Raw genomic sequence first — 23,938 nt, forward strand, 5'->3', positions numbered from 1 at the left:
CTAACGTGTTCCCCGGGAATCAAACCCACAACCTTGCGCTGCTAACACAATGCTCTACCATTTGAGCCACAGGAACATTATAATAAAGAATTTATGACTTCTACAGCAGCTCAAAAGCAATATTTATGCTAATTTTAAACAAACTGGGCACTTAAAATCAAAATCCCAAAATCAGTACTAAATGTTGCTGAAAATATATATATTGAAAATACATTTCATACTATTTCATACATTTATACTAAGTATACCGTATTTTCCGGACTATAAGTTGCACTTTTTTCATAGTTTGGCTGGTCCTGCGACTCATAGTCAGGTGTGACTTATTTATCAAAATTAATTTGACATGAACCAAGAGAAATTAACCAAGAGAAAAACATTACCGTTTACAGCCGCGTGAAGACTGAAGATCATTAATAAAAAAATACAAATAAAATAAAAACCTTTGTTGTGTTTTTGCACGGTAGACTTATCAGTGCAATCACGATCTCCTTGGCTGCCATGATGGCTTTTTTCAAGGAGGAAAACAAAAGTGTTCAAAGGGGTGAAAACCACTTCAGATAGGGTCATGTGACGTTGGTTGAGTGTAGCGTGTCCGAGGGTCAGCTTGTGGGTTTTGTAAGGGCCAGCATTTGGGACAAGACCTACACAGTTTTGCAGGGGGGTTGGTAACGTTAGTTAGCATTATCGTCCACTTTAGCTAGGCTACTGTAGCCTCCATATGGTATGAGTCATATCAAGCATTTTATAATGCCACTGTCAAAACAATATTTAGCCTAGGCATACCTTTTTGTGCATTTACTGAACATTTGTGTAATGGCAACGACGTGTTGACGACCATGTTGCTGACGTTATCGTTAACCGCTTTCACACACGCACACAATATATAAAATACACGATGATAAATATAAAAATCAATACAAAATACCTATATAAAACACTATTTACAAGATTAATATTGAAAGAACTGCTTTTACTGCACATTCACTATATAAAATAAAATTCACTGGAGGAAAAAGTTTGCATGGCTGTCGTCAGATTTGGAAGTCGCTCAAAAGGCTAGTTTGCGGTTGTGGCTTCAGTCGACTTCAGTGAGGCGCGGTGGTTTATGGGATGAGTAGCTCCTTCACTCGAAATTAAAATATGTACACAGTCTAGTACCTTTGACTTTTTTTGGATTTTCTCTTAATTTTTTCACTTGAAATTATATGTTATATGAGTTCAGTCATAGCTGGTTATCCTCAGACATGCTCTAAAACTCTTTAGATACAGATTTTTCCGAAAGTCAATGGGAGAAATTAATTGGAAATTGACTTCCGGCACCAAAGCTCTCTCGGGCCGTCGACTGTGATGCTCTATTGGTTCTTATATATGTTTTTTTCCTCATCATGATATATTTTTTGGACGGAGGCGACTTATACTTAGGTGCGACTTATAGTCCGAAAAATACGGTAGTTCGAATCTTAATATTAAGCCTTAAATGCATTTTAATGTCATTATTGATGAGGAATGTATGAACGCTACATAATATCTGTCTTCAAATACAAGAGGTATTTTTGAAAATAGTCCAAATATACTTTACTATATTGGACTTCAGCACAACCTCTGCACAAGTAAAATGCATTAAGTACAAAATAAGTTGTTCCAGCTAAGCAGACCATTTAAGTACACTAAAATTACAGTTGCAGGGTATTTTTATTAAGTAGCCTAATGTATACATGTATTTGTTGTATACTGAGCATTAAACAAATGTATTTCATATACATTTGAGTATATTTGTTTTTCACATAGCACAAAAGAGGTGAATTGTGATTTAATTTATTTATTGCCATTTGATGCCAGATACTTACTTGTCACTGACAGTGTAATTTGATCAGAATAAGAAAGAAAGATCTTACACACTCACTCACACACAAAGCAGTGTGGATTTATGTTCATTCATCAGCGACCGTTGGCACTTCGTGTCCTGCATGGCTGATGGAGTCTCTGCATTATTAACAAAGCTCTTCATACTCTGGCTCTGCAGCTGCCCACATGCCGGCCTTGGCAATGTTAGCTAGCCCCATACTACACAGAGACCCCCTGTCATAGCGCTTCTCAGAACTGAAGCGCTACAGTGCATCAAAACATCCAATATCTACTAAGCCTTTGTGCCAGTGTTATACTTTGACTCTTTTTGGGACTCAGCCAATCAAGTTAGCAGCGTGTGTGTGCTGTTAGCACAGCTTGATGGTGGACTACATAATTTTAGGCAAGGTGGCCGTAGGTTTCACTAATGGATCTGCCCAGGCTCAGAATAGTGTGACTTCAAACGGCTTGCAGCACCATCAAATATTTACTAGCCATGCTGCTTATCCACCTGCTCTCCCTCTGCTGGAGCCTAGCGGAGTGCGTATGATCCAGCAACATCCCACCATGTTCGCTGTTTTTGACCTCTACTAGGACAAATGTTGACCTCTGCCCCCCGGCAGGGACAGTTTGCAGATCTCTGACGAATGGTTTTGGCCACCAAATGGGACTTGGTTGTATCAAGTTTCTTTTTTTGAGCACCAGATAAAAGCAGGTCAGATGTCTGTCTGATCTTTGCCTTCGGTTCTTTTGTCTGAAAGCAAATCTAGCAGTGGCTTTCACCCTTTCAGAGTCTTATTTTAATATGCTGCTGACATAACTAAAAATAATTGCTTTGATTCGAGTTCATTATTTGAGTTAAATGTTTGAAATTAGATATATTTGTGTAAGTGTTGATGGTTACTCTGATAACAAAGAATACAAAGATGCCTTTGGGAAATTGTTGTTCTTCTGTGAGGTCAGAAGCTCCTATGAGAAGTAAACCGCACGAGAGATTAAAACTGACACCATAGATTCACTCTCTCTCTCTCTCTCTCTCTCTCTCTGTGACATACTGAATTGTAACATTTAGATCTTTAACACATGCTTACGTATGGTAGTTTGCCATATCCAGCTCTAAACTGACACCATCATTTTATAAAACATTTATGTATGTATGTCGGTATGCCCTAGTCAAAAATACCTATATTTAAAATACATTTATTTCATACTAAGTATAGTTCAAATCTATTAACATATTTACTGACATATTGCTTGATACTTAGTTTAATATTTTAATTAAACTTTATATGGAGTACTACTTGTGCACATTGCATCTTTCTTAATATTAAGCCTAAAATGTGTTTTAATGTCATTATTGACGAGGATTGATTGTGTTTCTTCTTCTTCTTATTTTTTATAATATTGGTCTTTAAATGCAAGATATTTAAAGTGTAACTGAAGGATACTTGCAATAGTTCCACTGTAGCACAATCAAATGTACTTCAGTGTAATGTTTAGTTGGACCTCAGCATTACTTCTGCACAAAGTACATTAACCACAAATTAAGTTGTATCAGTTTAGCAGACTTTGTGTACCATATTAGTATATCAAAAGTACAGGGCATTTTTAAGTAGTAGATAAATATGTAATCGCATTTGTAGTATACTTGGCATGAAGTAAATGTATTTCAAATTCATTTTAGTATATTTATTTTTCACCTGGTGGTATACTTTTACAGTTTTAGTGTCATTAACCCTTTGAGTGGTACAGTCCCCCTTATAGGATTTTTATTTCTGTGCCCTTGGGAATACAGTACCACATATGGATTCAGAACATTCGGTGATGTTGCATAACTGTCAAATTTAAACTGTGCTTTCGCGCTTTAGCTGGTGCTGAGCCAGAGAGAGATGTGCACTGCACTTGACTCATTATCACAACTATGCAGTGTTTTTAACCACATAATTTTTACTTTAGGTTTCAGATTTAAATACACATAAGTACTAGTAAAACAATACACTTAGAGTTAAAATACACTCACATGTCTATGGAAGCTAAATTAAATTAAATTAAATTAATTAATTAAATTTTTTATTTACATTAACAGTCCATTCAAATATAATTTGCCGATGTGTTTTATTCATATCAGATACACATAGTGGAAGTAACTGTAAAATTAACTCTATTCTTCTCCCAGTTCACTGGCAACTTATTACTTGTATTTCGGGAGAAACTGATGAATTCACATGCTGTAAATCCGACTGACAGGACTCTCTCAACTGCAGAGGGGACAAACATGGCGGCACCCATGTCACATATCGCACTCAATATCATTTAGAAAGGTTTTTAAATGAAAAAACAAGTATTACACACATTTGTGAACCGTAATATCAGATGGTATGCAAGATTGTGAATATTTTATATAAAAGAAGAACAAGATAAAAGAGATCATCTGTCATATTGTTATTGCGGCCTCGCTGTGTCATGTGACAAGCATGATGTGTCACCATGGAAACAGTAAGGGGAAACGTTCTAAAATAACGGTCGCCTTAAAAAAACTCACTCTGGGGGGACTGCTAGAATATTTTAAACTCACAACTGAAAAGGTTAAATCTCTTCAAAGATATTCAGCTTTCTATAAAACACTTTTGAGCCATTTGCCAGCAAGTTAATTAGATATTCACAAGCAGAACTATATCTTTTTTTAAATATAGTCTGTAAATATATTGTCTAGGTGAGGTTTAAGTGGGCTGAATGACTGGAAAAGTCCATCATATGTCGCACGAGGGAAGTCTGTCATTTTCACAGGCAAAAATTAAACGTATCGTTCACATAAAGATCAATAACATGTGTTTAGGGGATATGGATGAACATACTCCGCTCTACTCAGCTATGCTCTAGTCAGCTGTTTTCAGTAGAACCATTCACAAGACTGCCACTTTTTTACATATCTGACACTGATAAAGCTGGCACTATACAGCACATACTGTAACATGTACTGTACCATAAACAAACCACAACTGATCGCTTTGTGTAATTCAGCAGGCTGTTATTGACTAGAATAAACTGCCGGTTAGTCAAAGGTGCTACGACAGGAGACTTGTTTAATGCATGGTTAATTCCTAAAGTAATGTGCTGTAGTTTTACAAAGCGCCAAGTTTTACTGTTCCGGGAAGAGTGTGCGTCTGGGCCATGCACTAAATCAAAAGGAGTGCACTTGAGACAAATATGGAAGGAGAAATAATTTAAAACCATACAGGTAACTGAGGAACATTGTTTTTCATTTAGATTAAAGACACCACTGCATCATGTTTGTTAAAAATGAGAATACACATTGCTTACAAGCTACAGCAGAAGTCATGTATTTTTTTTTCAATTCTGAATATGATTTTAGCATTAAAATACAACATCCACAGAGGAGATGAGTTCATTTAGCTTTGTTCTCTGCGGTGGCTAATGAAGGCAGTCTGATAATGCTGATATTAAAATATGTATATGAAGACAGATCCTTATTTAGCGGAGTGAAGCACCAGAGGGACCAAAGAAAAAATGCGGAAGGCCAATAAACAAAGACAAAATGGTGTGCTGAGTTTAGATTCAGCATGTTAAATCAAAGACAATTACAACTGCGCTGCTCTGTCCCATGTTAATGAGCCCAGCGCTGAATGAAAGGATGAATAAATCATGGCTTAGAAAACTCATTTGAGGCTCCCGCTTTTCAGAGCCTCGTGTGTATCTGTGTGTGTGTGTTGATGGACCAGCAGAGCATCGCGACAAACATCAAAGCAGCTAGACAAAAGCGATTCACTCTTATATGTTCTCCCTTCTTAGGGCTGTGTAAGGTTATAATGACAGTGGTCTGAAAGAGAGAGAGCAAGCGAGGGAAGGAGAGAGAGAGAGGGAAGGGAGGGAAGGAGGCAGTCGGTACGAGGCGCAGTGAGTGAGAGCCACAGTACACAGAGCAGCGTAAAAGACGATGACGAGAGACGCACAGTGAAGGTGAACGGAAGAATAAAGCACGAGGGATTGTGAACAAACAGAAAGAAAACAGCACATGCCGAGGGAACAGGAGTCCCAGCGAGGCAGCTGAGCCTGGCTCACGATGAAAAGGATCTGCTGTGGACCGCAGGCAGGAGCTGTGTGAATGGAAGAGACTGTAGATCTGTAGATAGCGGAGACAGAAGTGCAGGGGATGGTTGGGCTGCATGGGCTCTGCTGTTGGCATCGCTGCTGCTGTCCTACTCTGCTGCCGCTACCCTTCCCCCTGCGCTCTGAACCCCTTCAACACACACAGATATGAGCTCCAAACACTCGTCTGACTGGATCCCTTACAGGTACATGTGTTTGTTGGTGAGAGAGTGAGCTTGTGTGTTTGGTTTTGAGAGGATAGGTGTCTTTGATATAGGAAAGAGGATGATGAATTGATAATGAGTGGCTCGCACACAGGGCTGCAAAAGGGGACAAAGGTGATTCCCTTGTCCTTGTCTACACTCTTGGGTTTCTCGTGCTGCTAGTTGAGGGTTCAGAGCTAGATTGTGAGTGTCCGGTTGTGTAGTTGCTGCTGAGGTTTTGTTTATATCAGATGGTCTGACACACAATTTATTACAGGGTTCAGCAATAAAGATGGCCCTACTGGAGCCAGCTGACGTAACTGTCACTGCTGCATTGTCCGTATACCTTGTCTATGTTGATCTTGTTTTTTTTTTATGCTTTCAGAACTTTTAGAACTCTAGCGGGCTACAATAGATCATATTTTGTTAAAGGGGTCATCAGATGCCCATTTTCCACAAGTTGATATGATCTTTGGGGTCTTAATGAAAAGTCTATAACATACTTTGGATAAAATTTCCTAATCGTAGTGTAAAAAAAAAAATATTTTACCCAGTCAAAATCAGCTCTGTTTTCAGTAACCTATTTTAGTCCATGTTGCTTTAAATGCTAATCAGCATTGCTCACCCCGCCCCTCTCTTCTGTGGGGTGACGAGCAGACTGTAAACTTCAGCCGCGAAACTTGCTAACTAGCACATATTAGGAAAGGCGATTTGCAATGATTCACAGTCACTTAATTACTTCTGTTTTGAAGCTGGATCACAAGTGATTCATGTGAACATAAATGCATTTAGGCAGATTGGGGATCAGCGTATTCCTGTCAAAATTGAAAGTAACCTTAATCCTCTGCATCTTCAGCGGCTCGGATTTCGGGTGTAAATGACGACTGCTATGTTCATAAGGGCTGCATGATATTGGGAAAAAATGACATTGCGATATTTTATTTTTCTGCGATATATATATTGCGATATGAAATTTTTTCTTACAAACAAAAATGGGGTGAGCACACTTACGTTCTCATTTTAAATGATTTAAACATCAACACCATCGTGTCAATTGATTAATATGCGTGAGGGAGAGAGAGCAAGACAGCGCTCGTGTTGTTTGAAGACGGTGAGCGTGCAGCCGCCGGCCGGGGCTCGCTGGCGCGCTCGCTCTTGCGCTCTCTCTCTCTCCCTCTGTCTCTCCCTCGGTCTCTCTCCCTCCCTCTCTCTCTCTCTCTCTCTCTCACGCACTCTCTTTCTCTTGCGCGCGCTCTCTCTCACACGCGCTCTCTCTATCTCTCTCTCTCTCTCTCGCATGCGCTCTCTATCTCTCTCTATCTCTCTCTCTCTCTCTTCCCTGTCAAAACTTTCACTCTATGATAGTTAAGCTGTGCAATTAATCCGCGAATCAGATTCGTCATGGGCCGGGGAGCAGCTGACCCGTACAGTTAATGAATAACGGAATCACTACGACAGCCTACATCGCACATCCTGCGATGTGACTATCGTGGATTCGTACATCGCGATATCGATGCTTAAACGACACATCGTGCAGCCCTAATGTTCATAATTACATCCAACAACAAAACACCTCAATCGTTAAATCGGAGACATTCTTGTCTTCCCCTGCACTGGAGTCGTTTTTTTGTTTAATGGCAGATTGCAATCATAACTTGTCAGGTGCATACAGCCACACTAAGGATGAGTAAGACGGCATTGTCAATCAACTATCGTGGCAGCGGCCTGTTCAGAACTACGTCATTCTGACAGGAATCTCAGAACAGCCTGTTTTGAGAAAGGGGATGTTAAAATTAACTCACACTTCCAACACACATTTATGTTCAAACAACATGTAAAGTGAATTCGGCATCCAATGACCCCTTTAAGATCATTAGGATAATTTGTGAAGGTTTTTGAAGTATGAGTTTTGCACTACATTTATTCAGATTTATCTGGTAGTAATAAATGCTGCTGCATTTATTTGATCAATAATTATAACAAACATTATTACAAATTGTTGTAAAAATTATTAAAATAAATAAAAAACTATATTTTAATATTTCTTTAAATAGATTATAGCTTATTCCTGTGATGGCAAAAACTGAACAGCAGTTACTGGGAAATCCTTCAGAATTAATGATTTCCTTCAGAACTCATTAAAGCTGTTCTGCTTAATATTTATGTGGAAACCATGGTAAATTATTTTCAGTTTCTCATTCTCTGAGTATATAGTTTTTTTTTATATAAATATTTTGTAACATTATAAATGTCTTTAATGTTTTTGTAGTCTGAATAAAAGTAATAATTTTTATTCGCACATATTGCAGATACAACTGCAGTTTGAATGAGTTTTTTTTATTTCCTGATGAATTTCTGCTGATTTGCTTTGTTACATTTCTTATTAAAATGTGATGTCAAATTTGACAAGTAATAGTTTTCCTTTAATATAACCCATGCTCGTGTCTCATTTATTTTATTTTTTTAGTATTTCTTTAATATTTTTTTCAGAATGCTCTTTAAGTTATTTTTTGCTTTATATGTTTAATTACTTGTAATTTACGTGTGGTAAGATCAGTGATTATCAGTGTAAATAAATCAAAAGCATGGCTATATTAGTATGTTTGCTGTTGGAGGCATAACTGCTGCTGCCTCTCAGAGGAGCCTCATTGCCATGACTCCACTGCCTCTGCTCTCTCATTGGCTCTTGGTTGCTATAAGCTACGAGCCTACTTTCCTCCACTCTTTCTTTAAAAAATTACATCAGGGAGTACTTGCCGCCTGTTGCAAAGAGCTAAAGGTACCGCTCGACCTACCCTGGAGGATCTTAGACTGTCTCTATGGGAGTGTGTTTTGATTGTGAAGATCTGCCCTCTCCCACACCCCAGTTTCCTGTGTGTGAGGTCTGTGATTGTGACCTGAATGGATCTGAGAAATCTATTGCTTCGGCAATAGAGGAGCTCAAGGGAACCGTAATGGAAAGAGAGGCATACATGAGTCATGTGTTTTAACTAAACCTGTAGAAAAGAAAATAATAAATTATATCTCTCACTTGTTTGTAGTAGTAAGTAGAGGCATTAAAAGGAGAAAATTCTTCCATAATTTACTGTCAAAATCTCTAAGCCTTTATGTACTGGTGTAATGCATTATAAAAGAAGGTTTAATTAATTATGCATTGTAATGCACCTTATAATGGACTGTACAGTCTCATGAGTAATTGTAACCCCAGTTAATATATTATGACACTTATCAATTCATTGTTACGCTATTTTAAATTTGGTTATAATTATCTACGACAAGATTTATCATACTATATTATGAATTATAATAAATGTGTTAAAGCCTTTAAGCATTATAAAGAGTTATTAAAGGGTATAAGTAAAGTGTTACCAATATTTTCATTCAGTGAAAGCCATGCCGTCCAATGTTATCACTGTGGTGCAGATATCATCTTCATTTTTCCCCACAAAATAGATGTGTGTGTGTACACAATGTGTGTGTGTGTACAGAAAAATAAAACTAGCAACTCAATTATCCTTGGCTATGAAAGGGCAACCTATGAGCAATAGCTTTATCCTCTGCAAACGTCTTTTGTTACTTGCTTTTCTTTAGGTCTATAAAAGTATTTTTGATAGTTATTTTCCTGTAATACTGATGACCAATCTTTTTAGTATTTATGTAGATAGGAATTGGGCAGAGATTTGCCTGGTAAAAGGCTGATCTCATAAATAACACACACTCTTGCACATAGTTATGTACTGTAGTATTGTACGTAGTGTTGTGGTTGAACAGTTGAATTACTTGTATGTGAAATTCAGGCAATGATTTCCATCCAAAAAAGAAAGTAGGTCAATAATTAGAGAAGCAGCAGTTGGTGATTTGCTTTTAAGTTTCTTGCTTTCAGGCATACTGGTAATGCAGTGAGATCTGGATCCCTGCCTTCGTGATGGTAGGCAATATTCTTATGTTTGACAACCCCTACAGTAATAAAGGACTAGGGAAACAGACAGCAGTGAGTGAGCATAGGGAGTGAATGTGTCCTTCCCTCATGTCTCTCTCAGTCAGCAGCGCTGTTGGGCCCTTCATGGCTTTTTTTCCTTGTTTGATGAGCATATCCTCCCTTGCAGATGGGCTTGCTATGAAAAATGTATTGATCTTTGAGATCACGCTGGTATATCTGAGGTTGCTTCAGCTAGATCTCCTGCATTAAAAACACTAATTTCACAGCCTTGGCCAGTTTATTAGAGAGCCAGTGTGCTCTGGTAGTTCACAGACTCTACATGGAGACATGCACACATACGCAGAGCTCATTGGGGGTTAAGGACCTTGTTATCCACAAACATGGAAAGATGAGTACCATTGCCTGTTTTCAATTTGTTTTGTTCTGAATCTGTTTTCCACTGTCATGCTAGTGTGCACGTGCATAAATGGCAATGCATGCTGTTTTTGTCCTGATATGAATTTGGCCCTGATCAGTCAAATGTCCTCTAAAATGTTTTTTTTTTTTTTTGTTAAGCTTGGAAAAAACATTTGGCACTAAGAAGAAAAGACTTCCATAATGCTATAGAAATTCTTTAAATCTATCTCGAAAGTGTGAATGACCTTCATTCTTGATCTGTGCAGTAGAGTAGTGTAAAGAATATGGAATCATCCCTATTGCGTAAAGAAAAAAAAAAGTATTCTGTTATCACAAAATTCTCCATGCAATATAAAAGAAGCAGAAGAAAGGTCAACTTAATTTAAGGTATATTGTCAAAAAAACAGGCCTTGTCCAATTACTTATGCAATTTTGCTTCTTGAGTAAATCCTATTTTAAGATATTTTCCAACATTTTTGCTTTGTATTTTGTTTTGATGAATGAAGATTTGCAGGTAAAAGTACAGCATGCAAATCAGAAAATGTTAATTTCAGATTCCATTACACACATACAGTTAAACTCCCACATGCATACACACACACACAATGACACACAAAGTGATTTGTCACTGTCATCAGTGAAGCTTGATGGTGAAGGAGAGAAATTCTACCGCACATTGCAGACAGCTGTCAGAACATATCAATTTCTCTCTCATTCCTTGTTGACCCTCATTATAACCACTCTGTTTATGTCATTATCTGCCAATCTGATGGGAACTGACACCCTTGACTGCTAACATTAGGCACTTCGCTTTGTGCTAGTGTGCATTTATGTATTTTAGCTTTAGAAGGGAATTCAGGAATGTGTGCAAATAAGCAATGCTTTTTCTGTATCCTGAGGTTTGAGTAAGTGTGTGAGTTACCAAATAGGTGTCTGTATTTCTGAATGAGTGTGTGTTAGTGGGCTTGTATCTTCATGCCCATGTGCATGTGTGATAAAAATGGTGTCAGTGTTGTCAGTCCACACTGTGAGATTTCGCAGGTTTAAATAGGAAAAGTAGAGATTCTGAGTTCTTTGCAGCTAGGCACTGGAATATCCAACCGAGCGAGAGAAGGAGAAAGAGACACTAGTATAATCCTCCCAAAAAGACAAGCTTAGAGCAACATGAATTTCTGTGCTGTGTCTGTCTGTCTTGTCTTTTCTTGTTGTATATAATAATAGTAGGGGTGTCCATGGTTAACCGGTTAACCGATTAACCGTTAAAAATTGTGTAACCGAGTGAAACATTTTGCTCGGTTAAGTGACGTCAATGGCGTGCATTGAATTTAGTTGTAATACATTTTTGCACCACCAGAGACCGCCAGAGCGCTCCCAGACATTTGTAATGTCCACAAGAAGAAGTCATTTTTCTAATATGAATCGTGCTAATACGAGTGACGGGGCAAAATGCAAGTATTGCAATACAGTGCTTAGATATACTTCAAGTACAACCTCGTTGTTGTAATCTCAACAGCCAACACCCGGGCATCATTAGGCCGGTCAGGACACACTGGATGCGTGGCGAAAGCATCTCAGCTGCGTGGCGTGTCTGTTTTTAATTCGGTTCCCATGTTAACAGGTTAGAGCTTGCCGACTGCCTGCGTGAGACGTGCGGCTCAGGCGCGGCTCGACGCGTTCATGCTAGAAATAGAACCGACGCCTTGTTGGAAGCGTTTCCAGGCAAAGTATAATAGGAAAATATGTTTATATGTCATTTTGTACAAAAATACATATTAATTCACGACATTTTGATATTTGAAAGTCTATAGGTTGACATAAATTCAGATATAAATGTAATTTAAATAAATAAATAAATAATTATCGATTTTCAAATATTGTACGTGTCAAACATAGTCATAGCCTTAGCGAGGCGGCCGCGGAGTCTGCTTGTTACCTTTTGCCTTATACATTTTAGGCTTATTCTCAAATTCAGATTGTGTTAATGGGCGGAATTATTAGGCAGTTTTAATAGGACAATTTGACCGGAGAGATTAAATTTTGTCGGACATTCCTTTTTTTTTCGGCCAATGTCCGGAAATTACTATGGTTATGGTTACTATGGCACACTATGGTTAACCGAGTATTAACCGCTAAGGGCCTCGGTTAACGGTTAATGAAAAACTTGAGAACGTGCAGCCCTAAATAATAGCTATTATTGTAATTTTCTGCACAGAATAAGGTAGAAAATATACTTTATAGTTTATGTACTGTAATAAAAGATGTCAATTAGCACTTCATCATTCATAAATAATATTTATTTATTGTGGGGTTTTTTTCTTAGTGTTTCATCATTTCATTCTGCTTTTATTGGGTTTAGCTGCACATAAAGACTGGCACGTCTATGAGAGCGAGATCACTTCTCTTTCAGTGTGAAAATTTCTTCATCTCATTTTCATAAAAATAAATGCTATAGTAGCTATTTAACTTTTCCTCTCCATCGACGAATGATGATTCTGAGAGAAAACGCACCCGTTGTCTGTTTGCTAAAGCAATGAATGCTAATTTCATGCATCTGATTATAAGATAAACCTTGCGCTCTTATTTCAAGGTCGTTGTTAATGCTGTGGTTATTTTAACAATTTCCTTCGTGCATTCAGTTCATCAGCATTGTTAAAACACATTGTTAAAACACATTTATCATTCAATGGAACTGTGCATATTATTTAGACACTTACATTTCTGCTCCGTCCATTAAATAAATATGCAGCTTTCGACTGCTCAGGTAATTGCGTTGGTTAGAAGCAGAGAGCCATTGACAAACTACAGAAACGTAAAACTACTTATATTAGTATTACTGGCCAAGAGTCCTGAGGAGAAATCATAGACAGTAAAAGAAATGGACACAGGGACCCCATTGGACCTCAGTTGAGACAAGTGAAGGCCATTTTCAGCAATTTTTAGCACTTCCGTTTCTGACGCGCAGACTCAAACTAAGCTTGATAGACGCCATATTAAGTTAATTGCCTGAGAGCTTCTCCTCCTGTGTGTACGGTAATGCGACAGAGAGTTGAGTGGTTATGACGCAATCGTTAGCCTATTTTTACAAAAAAAAATTCTACGGGGCCATAATGTAACATAGAAGGTAATGGAGCCCTTTATTACCTTGAGTTTTAAATCGATAACTGTCCGTGATCAGTGATTCACGATTCAAAAATCATGTTTTTAAGATCGATGCATATGAATCATCAGGGTCTGTAATCAATGCATCGAGAAAACGAGTGAATCTTTATACCCCTACAAACTATGCACTGTTCACACTCCGCTTTTGCTTGCGATATGAAGTAGGCATTAAGCCAAAGACTTAATATAGCAAACCTTTGATAGTCAGATCATAACAATGCATTATTCACATCTGCACTTTGGTTAGAGCAGTTATGATGTATTTAAGGTGTGTACTGTCATACCCATTAATTGAATACGGCACAAACATTTTAATACGATTGTTTGCTACAATGATGAGCTTAATCACATTATTTGGATCGAAGTATTGCGAAGTATTGCATTTACATGAGGTAAAGTTTAATATTATTATTAATTAATATTGACATTTAAACTCACTCAGTGACTCCTTTATACAAATTATATTTTTGTGAATAATTTCAAATGTTTATATATATATATATATATATATATATATATATATATATATATATATATATATATATATATATATATATAATATACATATGATATTTATAGCTACATACACTAGGGGTGTGCAGCGACGATTTGTTTCTGTATTTTTATCTGTATCAATCACAAAATTATTCGGATCTGTATCTTTATTCTTCGAGATGTAGTGCGGTTGTGCTTCGAGCAATGTGAGTTCGAGTCCCAGCTTGGGGACCTTTCGCGATCCAATAAATAAATAGATATTTAAGTATCTAAATTAAAACAGTAAGGGTTCCTACGCAATTTATAAATATGGAAATGTATTTAAGTAATTTCCAGGAAATGCATGAAAAAAGGCAACTGCAACACTGCTATTTTATTTGTGCTTATTTCATTCATAAACTCATTTAGCTACTTTGCATGCTTGTTACTGCATTGTAATTTTAGAGTATTATTTAAAACAACATGAATTCTTTTGGCTCACCGGTTCCTGCTGAGTTTAAAAAGTATTTTACTTAAGTAATTTGCAGGTCTGGAAAAACTATGGGGAAAATAAAGAGAACAGAGTGTGGAGAACTATTTCTGTGTATCTGTATCTGTAATGTATCTGTATTTAAGTTGATTATTAGCCTATACTCTTGACAGAGAGCTCGTTTGGTTTTTGAGAGATGGAGACGCGCAGAGACGGCAACGCGGCTGTTTGATTGGCAATCACATTGTGCTTATTCGTGTATCATACCATACATCATACCATAGGTTTAAATAGTAGAACAAATAGTAGAACGTGTATGATGTAATATTTTAGATAATATCAGCCCTACTCTTGCCAAGCTCTGATTTCTGAGTGATGTATAGTGTGGCAACAGCAATGTGGTATTTGATTTGCGCTCTTTTCATTCATAAAGTTTACGTTCATTCACTTCACACTCATTGAGTGAATTCGGAGGTTTGTGTAAAATATTGTGCTGATCCCCTGGCTCATCTGTAAATCTAGTAAACACCAGACTGTGCTGCAGCCTCAGCCAAATATTCGGCAGAATTATTCGTTATCCGTTATTATTTTTGAAGCCATTATTCGTGCCTTTCCGAATAAGGTATTCGGCTTAGGGCACACCCCTAATATACACAAACAATGTATATGAACATTCTGTCAAAACCCATCTATATTTTTTGTTCTAGTTCTATTTATCATTCTATCATTCATTCTATCATTATCTATTGCTCTGTATGACATTTTATCCATTTGTCTAAATATTTATGAAAATGCAAGCATCTGATTATATTTGTTTGTGTTTCATAATGTCTTCAAGGAAATCAGTGAATGCCTGTGGTGTTGTGAACCTAAACTGCTGTAAAAAAAAAAAAATACAATTATAAAATTAACGTTTTCTTTGTTTGTCTGATAACATCCAGAGATTAGCCAAATCAACATGGATGGAAGCATTCTTGATTTCTTTATGGTGTTTGTAACTGTTTGTAATCTCAATACTCTGATTGATTGTAAAATGTGTTCCTATCAGATGTTAAAGTTTGTGCTTTACAGATTACAGAGCACAAATCCTTTTCCACACCACCCTTGATCTGTCACTTTTCTTCTCTCCGCATGACCCACCAGCCACAGAGGAAGCCCTCTATTGCCATTTAATTAACACAGCTTTCGGCTCCACAAAAACAGGTGGCAGAAATGCATAAGGAGGTCTTTAGTGAATGTGTCATAGCTGATTAAAGGGAACGAGAGGAGGGACAGGCAGAGCACAAAGACTTTACCAAAGACCTCCCCCCTCACAGGACCTGAAAGAGCACAATGAGTCATAGACATGATCAACACAGCAGCACTGTCTGATGCATATATGCACTATTTATATACAGTTTTGCTCATATTTTAGATTTAGTGACCAGTAAATAGAGAGCAACGCCTGTTGCGCATGTTTTTTGTGAGGTTTCCCCATTAATCTTGTTTTGTCCTCCTGCAGCACCTTGGATGATGAGGGCACGAACCTGCGACAACAGAAGCTGGATAGACAGGTGAGTCTTTCTTTGGTTTCGTTTCAGCACTGTGTACAGATGGTTCTGCTCAAAGGAAATGGGATAAATCAAATAGAATGAACAAAAGAAAAAACAGGCAGAAACAGAACAATGAGAGAGAAACCATTCATTGAGGAGTCGCATCACCGAAACATATTCTCAAGATAGTTTAAAGAAAATGTCTTTGCTAAGATTTCATATGCCAGCAGTCCCTTTGCCTTACGTTATGAGCTGTTACTTCAAAAGAACTGTATGGAAACAGATTAGACTCAATAATACAGGCAAAAAACGCGATGCACACGTGTATCCCAATTCACATGCATGAAACCCAATTCACGTGCATGAATTTTTTTTTTTTTTTCATAAAAACCAATTCATGTGCACAAAATAAAAATAAATGTTCATAAAGTATGTTTCAGAAATGCAAAACACAAATGACAGATGTATAACTGTGTACAACATTTTTGAATGTTTAAAATTCACAAGTTCATGGACTGTGAATCGCCTTGGATTTGTGTGTGTATTTTGGGGAAGTCGTGGCCTAGTGGTTAGAGCATTTAACTCCTAACTCTAAGGTTGTGGGTAGGAATCTCAAGCCTGCAATACCATGATTGAGGTGCCCTTGAGCAAGGCATTGAACCCCCAAATGCTCTGCGGGCATCACAGCAAAAATGGCTGCCCACTGCTCCGGGTGTGGGTTCACGGTGTGTGTGCAATTTTGGATGGGTTAAATGCAGAGCACAAATTCTGAGTATGGGTCACCATACTTGGCTGTATGTCACGTCACTTTCACTTTCACTGAGACTTTCCCGGCCAGTGAACTCCTTCCACGCGAGACACTTGTACTCTTTAGCATATCAGATTTGAGCGTGTTGATCGACCAATCATAACCCCCTGTGGGCATGCTTACCTGGATGTTTTATCATCTGCGTGAGACCACAGTTCAAGTTCAGCAGAGTAGAGGTTTGTGCAGTTGGCCGTTTCATTTCAGTTAACTAGCCTTGTAAAGGTGTTTTGTTTTATCATTGCATGTAAAATCGGTCATTTAGACACACTTGTTAACGTGACCAGTGTAAGTCAGCGGCTTGTATTTAGTTCTGTTCTGTTTATTGTGTTATGATTTAATATTGATAGAGTTTTATGTTTATTTAACATGTTAACCTGTACCTGGACGCCAGTGCATGGATTGCTCTTTGTCTGCATGTGTCAATGTTTATGAATGGATTAAATGAAAAGGGACCAAATTAATCTTGACAAACTATATATCATCCTAAAGATCTAAGCCTGAAGCACCAACAATAGATCACTGTTTTTCAATGGAAAGCTTATAAAGAATGTATTTGCTAAATTTAAGCAGTACACATAAAGGGTCTGAGAGTAACGCCATTTCAATTCTCTGTATGTATGTAATGTACATGTGGAAGAATTCACAATAAAGCAGACTTGACTTGACTTATCCCCTGCCACAGGATACAAGTGTCTCTGCAGTCGCTGAATTGATGGGCTATCCTCCTGGAGTACTGTCTCTTAGCCTCTCTGATGCCGCAGGATAGGTTGGCTCTAGCTGTCTTCAGGCCCACCTCATCTCCGAACAGCAGTGTTACACGTCTTCAGGAGTCTGTAGACCTCCCCTGTCATCCACAGCTTCTGGTTGACCCTGACATTGATGGTCTTTGTGACTGTTACATCATCACTACACTTGTTGATGTTGGCAGTGACAGTTTCGGAGTACTCTTGGAGGTCTGTGGTGTTATTTTATGTGGCAGCCTGCTTAAACATATTGAAGTCAGTGGTGCCAAAACAGTCCCTGATGACCCTTCTGGCAACCCTTGTATTTGTTTGTGAACTGGTTTGCCGATTTTAACAAGCGGCCTGTGTGCAGGCATTTGCATGACAGTGATGTGGTCTGAGGCACCAAGGTTGGGGAGGGTTTTGTAAGCTCCTCTCTGTGTGGTGTAAACAAAGTCCAAAGTGTTTTTATCTCGTGTTGGAAAAGTTCATGTGTTGGTGTATTTTTGGAAACACACTCCTTAAGTCTGCATGGTTGAAATCCCCAGCTAAGATGAGAAAAGGATCAGGGTGGGCTGTCTGCTGCTCACTGATGTGCTGGTACAGTTCATTTAGTGCCTCATTCCTGTTGTTGTTGTTGGAGCAGGGAGAGATGTATACAGCCACGAGCAGTATGGCTGAATATTCCCTCAGTAGATAGAATGGCCGGCACTTAATAATCATAAATTCAGTGTTTGCAGATCACGCCACACATCGCGGCACCACACATTGATGTAAACACAAAGCCCGCCACCACGTTAATTACCTCTCGCAACGAGGACTCTGTCCACTTGATAGCATGTCAGCTGATCGGGCTGAATAGCGCAGTCTGGAATGCTTTTGCTGAGCCATGTTTCCGTGAACATAAAAACACAGCAGTCTCTTACAGTCCTCTGAGTTGAGCATAGTAATCGGATTTAGTCCAGTTTATTGTCCAAAGAGCATACGTTAGCCAGTACGATGGTGGGTTAGCCGTGCTTACCCTTTTTCCGCTTCCTCTCACCCCAATTGTGGCGCCTCCATTGTGGGCGTGAGGCAGCAGTGGGGGTCGTTGATGGTGAAGCCATGTGGAACAGACCGACATCCCACAGCCCTTTGGCATGCACAGAGTTTGAAAAAAAATTGTTTCTGTCGACATCAAGCAGAAACTGTATGACTGAACAGTTTTCTAGGCTGGTATGGCTAGGAACTATACTCTAATTCTGGTGTAATAATCAAGGAACTTTGCTGCCGTACCATGGGTGCAGCAGGTGCAGTGATATTACACAGCACCTGAAAATGGTCCCCAGCAACTCTGCTATTGCTGCAGCTACACAAACTAGCTGGGGTCTATTTTCAGGCGCTGCATAATATCACTGAAATTATTACGCTTGAATGAGAGTATAGTTCCTAGACATATCATCCTATAAAATCACAACTTTTTTGAGTGAGATGCTAATGGTCTAATCAGATTCAATGATCTATGCTAAGCTAAGCTAAAAGTGCTACCGCCAGACCCGGAGATTGGCTGAATAGATTAAAAAAAGGTCAAACACAACTGTTTAACTCTACAGGAGTTGGAAAATCAGCCTATTTTCAAAAATAGTGGAGTTTTCCTTTAACGAGTCATAAATAGATCCATAGCTGTAAATCCCAGTTTAGTTAGAAAGGTAAGGGTCCACTGAAGACATCCCATAGAGCACTTTTAGTCCAGTGAATCAATAATGTTGTAATATGGATGGTAATTCCTTTGTTTACGTTCTACATTTCAGGGACAGTATTGTTTGTATCCATTATGGAATATATATATATATATATATATATATATATATATATATATATATATATATATATATATATATATATATATATATATATATATATATATATATAGAATACTTAAGTATTATAATTGGTGGGTTTTTGTTGTTGTGAGCCAAAATTATTATTATAATTAAAAGAACCAAAGAATTAAACTACTTCAGTCTTTGTGCATTGAATTTATTTAATACACAAGTTTCACAATTTGAGTTGAATTACTGAAACAAATGAATTTTTCTATTCTAATTTGAACATTCTAATTCATTGAGATGCACCTGTATATTTTTTTTTTTTGTGCACATGAATTGGGTTTCATGAATGTGAATTGGGATACCCATGTGTGCATTGTGCCTTTTTTACGTGAATTAGTCTAATCTGCTTCCATAGACTTGCCCCAGATACTGTAGCTTTGAAAACGTATGCTAAGATTGGTTGTTTCAGTTAGCCAGACTAGTTCCTCTGTGGCCTTTGTTAGTCTTGTGGTTTGCACTGGATATGCTGATAATGCTTTGTTATTTGTGCATTGTGCAGTAGACACTAAGAACAACAGATGGGTTCCTTGGACACCCTCACAAAGTTTTGGGCAGTCCATGTTAGTTAATCTGCGAGGTAGTTATTCTTTGCTACAAGCATGTAATTTTTCACTAATATCTTTAGATTATTATTTTTTTTTTTTTGACAAAATGTGAGAAAAGGCATGATGAACATAATAAAGCATCATGTACAGAGAGTTGTAAACGCTGACCAGAGTTATTGTGCAACCCCATTAAGGGATTTATTTTGCAGTAATGACTGGCTGTTTGTACATGATCCTGCTCATTATTATACAGCTTTACAGATATTAAGCAAAATAAATAAATACTTGGACATAACATTTTTATTAAAGTTGAAAGTACTGTAATATCTGTATTAGTTTGAATAATAAGAAAAATAGTCCATTACAACATACAGTAGAAGAAAGCCTAGCAACAAAACAAACACTGCAACAATACTGCAATAATATTTTTTTATTCTTACTACATACACTAACTTTCATACGTTTTGGGTGAGTATGATTTTTTTAATGTTTTGAAAGATGTTTCTTTTATAATTTTTAAAAGTAAAGTAATATTGTGAAATATTGTTTGCAATTTAAAATAACTCCATTATGCCAGTCTTCCGTGTCATGTGATCCTTTAGAAAAAAATATAATATGCTGATTTGGTTCTAAAGAAACATTTACTGTCATTTTCCAGTGTTTACATTTTTTTTTTTTTTTTTTTTTTTTAAAGTGAGGGTAGATAGCCTTTCAGGCAGCCCCTTTGTGCTACAGGTGTCCTGAGTTTGAATCCCGACACGAGGACCTTTCTCGATCCCACCCCTATCTCTCTCCCACTTTGCTTCCTGTCAGTTCTGATCGGTACTATCATAAGGCAAAAATGGCAAAAATAATTTAACATTATTCTAAATCAATCTTGAAAACTTGTGACATCCACTGAAATACTTGTAACCAGCAGTATCGAGATCAAGGTGTCAGGGTTATTCTTACAGATTTGATTGGTTAATTCTCAATTTTCAGACTGATATAAAAAGATTCAGTGACGCATTCTCAAAGTATCAGAACTACAGAGCTGGGACAGATTTAGGGTGTTAGAGGAGATAGAAAGAGCATCTGTTTCACCATTGAAGCTTTTTATTTATTTATTTTTTGAGAAAACTGACATCTCAGAAAATGTTGTCTGTCAAAGACCTTCCTCTCTTTAACTGTCCATAATGTCTAGAGGTGGGCTGTAGATGGGAGATAGGATTTTTTAATGAACTGCAAACATTAGGAACGCAAGCCTCAACCTTCCTCGCCTCTGCATTGAGGGGGTTTGGTGGATATCTCCTCGAGGGTGCTTTGCATGCTGTTGTGCTGTAAACACCAGTGGTTCCTACAGCTGGATAGGGAGACAAGCATAATTTGCTCCAAATCTTGACTCAAGCCAATAGGTTTAACTCACAGTGCTCGGCTGCTCTTTAATGTACCTCCCACACTCTTCAAAAGACCATGAGACCAAATTACCATGTTTATTATGTCTGCATAATAACTTTGGAGGAGCTGAGTCTGAAATTGTTGAGCATCACCTTAGCCATCGTCTTTGTGCTCTACGTGGCCTCAGATGTCTTTGACCACTGCATTTCATTGAATTTTAAGGTGCTGCATGAGTGCGTGTTCCGAACGATCTGTTTCGATGATACTGAAAATGTTATGGCTTATTTGGCAGAGCTGTTTAGCATTAGCTCTGAGAACAGAGGCGAGCACAGACGGCGACGTGTTTAGGCAATGTGTTCGCAGATAAACAACTTTTATTAGAACATCAAAATGGAGATCTGTGTGCACTGCACAAAGGCATGTTTCCCCAAGGAACAAGGTACCGCCAATAGAACAAGCTTTGAATAGAAACCCCTGAGGGAGATGAAATTGTGTAGGAACATCAAGCATTATTAAAAACGCATGAATTCATTGTCTCTGTAAAAATGAACAATTTTAGAGCCAAACCAAATTGCAGGGTGTGTCAAATCAAAGGATTTGAACTCTTTTGTTTTAATGATATCTCTGTGATATTATGAAAAGGACTGTGTATTGACATAGATTGCGATGTGGTTTTGATTTGTTTGCAATTATCAGGTACAGTGCATATCCGTTTTTCTTAATGAAAAAAAATCTTTCTCATTGCTGTGTATTACTATAATGTTAAAGGGAAAGATGCTATTTATTTTTAGTTAAAGCACTCCAATAAAATGAGTCATTTAAATTGCATATAGTCCAGTTTTATATAAACTTTTTCAATTATATAATTGTTTCAACATTCTACAATGTACATTTAAGCTCATTTTCATGAGTTTTAGCTAAGAATTATTTTTTTCAAAGTTGCAAATAACACTAATTAATTCAAACTTAATATTGCTTCCAATTTCTGAGTGAAATGTTTCTACACTGAATTTTTTCACTAAACAATAAATCAGACATTACTAACAAGTAAAAATCGAAAGAATGTTTAATGCATTCAGTGTTTTTATTGATCAAACTAGTTATTTATTATTAGTTATTTCTTATTTAGTGTATTTTTTCTATTTCATTAATGAGCAATAGACATGGAATAGGTTTCCTGAAGTTTCAATTTCACTACAATTTCATTGTAGTTTGTCATCAAATTAACATAATGTGAAAGCTGTGACTTTGTTTCCTTTTCAAAAGTAGTTTTTTGTGATAATTGGATGGTGGACACAGTTTTTTTTTATGCATTCACAGACAACAAAACAGACAAAAAGTTTTTGGAATTTAGAAAATGTATATTGGTTCATCAAAAAATCGATATTTCAATATTGTTGACACAGCCCTAATGGAAATTAAGAAAAGGCTTAATACATGTATTTTTATAGCAGCTAATGGTGTGTTTCTGCTTGCATAATGCGTGATAATAGGTTCCTTTTGACTTAAGGATTTTCCATTTGCTCACCCACCAGCTAGCACAGGGGAGGGTGTTTTTCTGCCTGACTGGACAGAGCTGGTCTCAAGCCCACTACACGCGCAAGGATTCCTTTAATGTTTGATAGACTCCAGCACAGGGATCTCCCCAGAACTTTTGGCTATTGCTGTACATAACGTCAGGTTGGTGCGAAAGAGGAATGTTGTGTGGGGAAACCTATGCTGGGATGCACATGCAGTCGTGTGTGAAGGGAAGGCGTGTTGTAAAGGCTGGTTTTAGCTCTAGGACGCTGAAAGTTTTATGAAGAGGCAACACAGTCTGTGCACTCCAAGTGGTTCTTTATGTGGCTCTATTCCATTGTTGTTGAAGCTCAAAAGTTTTCAAGGTTTAAACATCATTTTAGTGCTCGTCGTCATCTTCTGACTTTGATGAACCTCATTCATTGATGGAGAGGAGAACCAGTGCTTAAAGAATTGAAAGTCTTCATTAGAGTAAATGTTTTAGAGTGACTTGTCAGTCTACTTGGGGTCAGTTAGAGCTCGTCAGAGATTTCTCAAGGGAAAATTATAGAATGGAAATGTTGTGAGTTATGGAGCTGAGGGGTTGAGAAAGATCACGTATTTAGTTGCCCTACTTAGATATGTTAATGTTTTTGTAACATTATGTCTCTTATGTTCTCTGAGGTTTCATTTACTTGAACAGTAATATTGTGAAATATTATTACAATTTGAAGTAACTTTTAATATTTGAATATATATTTTAAAATGCAATTTATTCCTGTGATGGCAAAGCTGCAGAAATTTCTATATGATTTGATTCCTTAAAGGGATACTCCTCCCCAATATGAACATTTTGTCATTAATCACGTAAAAGCTTTGTCTTCAGAAGACAATTTAAGCTATTTCAGATGAAAACCGGGAGGCTTGTGAATGTCCCATAGACTGGAGTGAACTGTGTTTTTTACTCTCTGC

At 37.5% G+C, this 23,938-nt stretch overlaps 1 protein-coding gene across 4 annotated transcripts in view; it reads left to right on the plus strand.

The window, feature by feature from the left end:
- The window catches only part of tub (TUB bipartite transcription factor), a 95,343-nt gene that overhangs the window by 40,717 nt on the left and 30,688 nt on the right, over positions 1 to 23,938 (plus strand). For 3 of the 4 annotated variants that reach the window (XM_026211836.1, XM_026211839.1, XM_026211838.1), the window contains exon 2: positions 16,116 to 16,167. In XM_026211836.1, coding sequence (XP_026067621.1) covers positions 16,116 to 16,167 — 52 coding nt within the window. Of the gene's footprint in view, positions 1 to 5,639; positions 6,159 to 16,115; positions 16,168 to 23,938 lie in introns of those variants that run through there. The other variant, XM_026211837.1, reaches the window with a different exon arrangement.

This window comes from Carassius auratus, chromosome 30 (assembly GCF_003368295.1).
Source record: "Carassius auratus strain Wakin chromosome 30, ASM336829v1, whole genome shotgun sequence".
Lineage (NCBI taxonomy): Eukaryota > Metazoa > Chordata > Actinopteri > Cypriniformes > Cyprinidae > Carassius > Carassius auratus.